Consider the following 5,000-nt stretch of genomic DNA (forward strand, 5'->3'; position numbering starts at 1 on the left):
CTCCGTCGTCAGCCTGCAGACCATCGCCTCCGATCTGGAGAAGTGTGACTCCGTGGAACATTTGGGGGACCTGAGTGACCCTGAGGAGCCCAGAGGGTCTGGGCAGCATCACAGAGAGCAGCGTCACAGAGAGCAGCGCCGCAGAGAGCAGCAGGGAGGGTTTGTGAAGCAGCACAACCGGAGTGTGAGCCTGTGATGGTCTGAGGGAGGCCGAGAGCTGGAGATCAGGAGAGACTGATGGAGGGTCACCCAGGAAGCTGAGAGCTGCTAGAGGAACTGCTAGAGGAGTTTCTGAAGGAGCTGCTAGAGGAGCTGCTAGAGGAGCTGCTGAAGAAGCTCATCGAGAAGCTGCTAGAGGGGCTGCGAGAGGAGCTGCTGAAGGAGCTTATCGAGAAGTTGCTAGAGCGGCTGCTCAAAGAGCTTCTAGAGGAGCTGCTGAAGGAGCTCATCGAGAAGCTGCTGAAGGAGCTGCTAGAGGAACTGCTAGAGGAGTTTCTGGAGGAGTTTCTGAAGGAGCTGCTAGAGGAGCTGCTAGAGGAGCTGCTGAAGAAGCTCATCGAGAAGCTGCTAGAGGGGCTGCGAGAGGAGCTGCTGAAGGAGCTTATCGAGAAGTTGCTAGAGCGGCTGCTCAAAGAGCTTCTAGAGGAGCTGCTGAAGGAGCTCATCAAGAAGCTGCTGAAGGAGCTGCTAGAGGCACTGCTAGAGGAGTTTCTGGAGGAGTTTCTGAAGGAGCTGCTAGAGGAACTGCTAGAGGAGCTGCTAGAGGAGCTGCTGAAGAAGCTCATCGAGAAGCTGCTAGAGGGGCTGCGAGAGGAGCTGCTGAAGGAGCTTATCGAGAAGTTGCTAGAGCGGCTGCTCAAAGAGCTTCTAGAGGAGCTGCGGAAGGAGCTGCTGAAGGAGCTAATTGAGGGGCTGCTAAAGGAGCTGCTGGAGGGGCTGCTAAAGGAGCTCATTGAGTCGCTGCTAAAGGAGCTGCTAGAAGAGCTGCTGGAGGGGCTGCTAGAGGAGCTGCTAGAGGGGCTGCTGAAGGAGCTTCTCGAGGGGCTTCTGGAGGAGCTGCTCGAGGGGCTGCTGAAGGAGCTGCTAGAGGAGCTCATCGAGGGGCTGCTAAAGGAGCTGCTGGAGGGGCTGCTAGAGGGGCTGCTGAAGGAGCTTCTCGAGGGGCTTCTGGAGGAGTTGCTGGAGGGGCTTCTAGAGGAGCTTCTGTAGGGGCTGCTAGAGGAGAGGCTAGAGGGGCTGCTGAAGGAGCTTCTGGAGGAGCTTCTTAAGGAGCTGCTAGAGGAGCTGACAGTGACTGACATGGTGCAGCACTGACTCTGCAGTCAGGAGCAGCTGGCAGGAACATCAGCTGCATACTAACACGGCCTGCGATGAGCAGAGTGCAGCTCTGCAGCTCGGCAGCTCGGCAGCTCTGCAGCGGACGTCGACCTCTGGCTGCAAACAGGCACTTTAACATGACGGGGCAACCAGAGGGGCTTTTCCTCCTGTGTTTTTGTTGTAGACATGAATAGTGGAGCTGCTCTTGTCTTCTATCACGGGACATTAACAAGCTCACCGTTTGAAGAAAGAAGAGCTTCCATATCCCATTAAAGCTTCGCTGTGTCCTCGTGACTCCATCAGCCTCCGTCGCCTGATGAACGGCTGTGAATGATTCTCACCTGCTAACCCAGAGACTAAAGGTGGAGAAGCCTCACCGCTTCATTTCATCGCCAATAAAGTTCCTCTTTTCGTGATTCAGTGATTCAGTGTTCAGTGATTCAGTGTTCAGTGCATCTCTTCCACAGCACCACTACTGAAGGTGTGCTGATGTCCAGCTTCTGCAGGTGGAGACCAGGTGATCTGGAAAAGATCAGATGAGCTGGAGCTCATATTAAAGAAAGGCTCACTGACACCACCAGGCATCATTTCATGATGACTGACTTCACCCACTGACGTTTCGATCAATTTATGTGATAAATTAGTGGGTGTAATGGTAAGGAGTCAAAAACCACGTTTTTATTATTGTTCTTGAATCATAGAAACGCACCATAAATGGTTGTTTTGGTAAATACAGAAAAATTATACTGAATTTCATGAGCTGTGTTATCTTCATTAGAAAGGTTCAACATGATTCTAGGCTCTAAATGAATCTCTTGTTAGGAAATAGACATTTGGTCATCAAGGTGGTGGAGGTGGAGGAACGCTCACTAGTAAATACATGAGCCGTGCACTTATAACTTATAGCCGTAGAAATATAGTCGTATTGCTCATCAGATTACATAAAGGTTTCACTACAGACACATATTGTCATGGTTCCGGGAGGGCAGACCCAAGATGCAGAACACACGAGACCACGTTTGTTAGAAAGGTGAAAAAAATATCAAAAGTTTATTAAACAAGGGGGATCCTTCAGCTCCCAGACAACGACTGCAGAGAAGCTTCTCCACGGCGCCGGATGGGAGAGGATGGGAGAGGATGGGAGAGGATGGGAGAGGTCCGGGAGTGCACAGGAAAACAGGAACCGTTGGGGGCTCAGGGATCATCACCAGGGGACAAACCTCTGAAGAGAGAGCTGGCACAGACGACTACCCTCACAGGAGTACGGACTGGCAACGACCACTGGCAGCTCCAGGCTTTTAAGGGCGGAGCCGCTGATGAGCCACAGGTGGAAGGAGTTCTCCTCCCCCACGGCTGCTCCTGCTCTGCTGTCACAATGCGAGAGGGAGGAAGGAACACCACACTCAGAACAGAAAGACAACACCAAAACAAACAGAACACAAAACATAAAACATATAACTACCAGGACCGGACCCACCGGATCCTGACACATATAAGCCATTTGAACACACAACTCCAACACCGAGCTAATTCCTTTTCAAAGATCAGAATCTGTGTAGCGCCACCTCGTCAAACCCCTCGCCACATTCCCATCACTAGTGCTCTGCTCCCTCGTGCAACACAAACAAACGGTCACAATATCAAACCGTCTGCGACCTTAACTCGGTGAACCAGAGGCCAAATCAAGCAACAAGTAAGAAAAGCACTGGTTCACACAGACAAACGTGAAGTCAGTCTTCCCTTTGCTGTTTTGTGGTGAAATGTTGTTTTTTGTTAGTTTTTGTAATATATTATATTATATATTAATATATTTAGTAATATATTAGTCTGTTTTAGGTCCAGAACTCTGTTCTTTGTTCCAAAAGGTTCTTCTTCAGGAGGACTGCTGCAGCAGCGGCTCACAGCATCAGTTCCACTGCATTCATGTCCTTATGATTAAACAATGGTGTAATTGAGAGGGAGTTGGAACCATGACTCATTTCTATTGCTCTGATAGAGCTGTCAATCACCAGGATCGGCCAATCCACTGCCGAGATGTCGCCCTCGTAGCTGTTTTTTTTTTTTTTTTCTTTCCCTTGTCCTGTTCGGCAGCTTGGGCCAACAATATGATGTGATCTAGAACCTTCGGAGTCAGAACAGTTATTGTTCTTGAACAGGGAGAGACCTGGAGTCTCCTCCTGTTGCCTTCTCCGTCAGAAGTTGGCATGGCTGCTGGACACGACCGGGGGGGAACGCTCAAAGAGAGAGAGAAGAGAAGGGAAGTTGAGGGGGGAGGGGGGAGGGGGTAATGGGAGGGGATAACATACAATACCCTTGTTGTGCTACATATATTATTTGCAGTTTATCACACTGATCCAAATACTTTACAACTGTTATTAGATTAACCAGCCTGAGCAGCTCTATCTAGACAGTAACATGATTTTCTAGATTAACCAGCCTGAGCAGCTCTATCTAGACAGTAACATGATTTTCTAGATTAACCAGCCTGAGCAGCTCTATCTAGACAGTAAGATGATTTTCTAGATTAACCAGCCTGAGCAGCTCTATCTAGACAGTAAGATGATTTTCTAGATTAACCAGCCTGAGCAGCTCTATCTAGACAGTAAGATGATTTCTAGATTAACCAGCCTGAGCGGCTCTATCTAGACAGTAACGTGATTTCCTAGATTAACCAGCCTGAGCAGCTCTATCTGGACAGTAAGATGATTTCCTAGATTAACCAGCCTGAGCAGCTCTATCTAGACAGTAACATGATTTCCTAGATTAACCAGCCTGAGCAGCTCTATCTAGACAGTAACATGAAGCAGGAACATGAATTAACAAAGAAGCAACAACAAAAGAGGAACATGATTTTGAGAGTTTGAGCAAATGATGACAGAGAACAAGCAACTTCAGAAGAAGATACGCCCTGCGTATCTGTGGCAGCGCGAGGAGACAGAATGTATTGATGTGATTTAAAGATAAAAAACAACAACAAAATAACTGCTGTGTTTGGATATCATGGACACCAGTGGTCACATATGTGTAAAATATATAGTTTGGTTCATGAGAAAATTCTATTTGGGTCCAAAATGTGCCAAAGGGTCCATTTTGTAGATTCCACCAGACCAGTTTGCACTAAAACCTCACTAATATCACTGCTGCACAATCAAACTTGGCAGAGGTTGTGTTTACATATTTTACTATTACCTCTTAATGATTTAAAGCTGCGACTACAGTAACACATCATTCCAAAGATATCTTCATTCTAAATGTGGAAACAACTTTTAAGCGGAAATAAAATCATCATTTACTCTGTCCCAGTAAAATATATACTGATACTCACACACCTTGTGGTTGCAGAGATATACTCTTATTTAATTTGGTTATGTATTTTTTTCAAAGTCAGAGACTAAGGGAACAAGTTAGGTATCATTTCCTAGATTGTTTAAACATTTCAGTTTGAATTGAGCAGGACGAGCAGTATAACAAACTGTTATCAGCTGCTCTGAGGCTGTTTACTGCAATACTACACTGTATTAATGTAGTAATGAATCGGTAAAATGATCCCTGCACCTCTTCCATGTTTAAATGCATGTTCCTCTAAATGTGCTAAGCTGTGAGTGTGAAACAGAATTAGACATCCTCTCTTCCCCACGCATGATGGAGAGAGTGAAGATGGAGGCTGTGATGATGCTGCGTGT

At 47.2% G+C, this 5,000-nt stretch overlaps 1 protein-coding gene across 1 annotated transcript in view; it reads left to right on the plus strand.

Annotated features, from left to right (window-relative positions):
- The window catches only part of sh3bp5lb (SH3-binding domain protein 5-like, b), a 14,058-nt gene extending 11,994 nt beyond the window's left edge, over positions 1–2,064 (plus strand). Inside the window, exon 6 of the mRNA XM_080485494.1 lies at positions 1–2,064. This exon is cut by the window's left edge and continues 344 nt beyond it. Within this exon, the coding sequence (XP_080341620.1) occupies positions 1–196 (196 nt within the window). The 3' untranslated portion in view covers positions 197–2,064.
- The last annotated feature ends 2,936 nt before the right edge of the window (positions 2,065–5,000 follow it).

This window comes from Lipophrys pholis (assembly GCF_963383615.2).
Source record: "Lipophrys pholis genome assembly, chromosome: 17".
Classification (NCBI taxonomy): Eukaryota; Metazoa; Chordata; class Actinopteri; order Blenniiformes; family Blenniidae; genus Lipophrys; species Lipophrys pholis.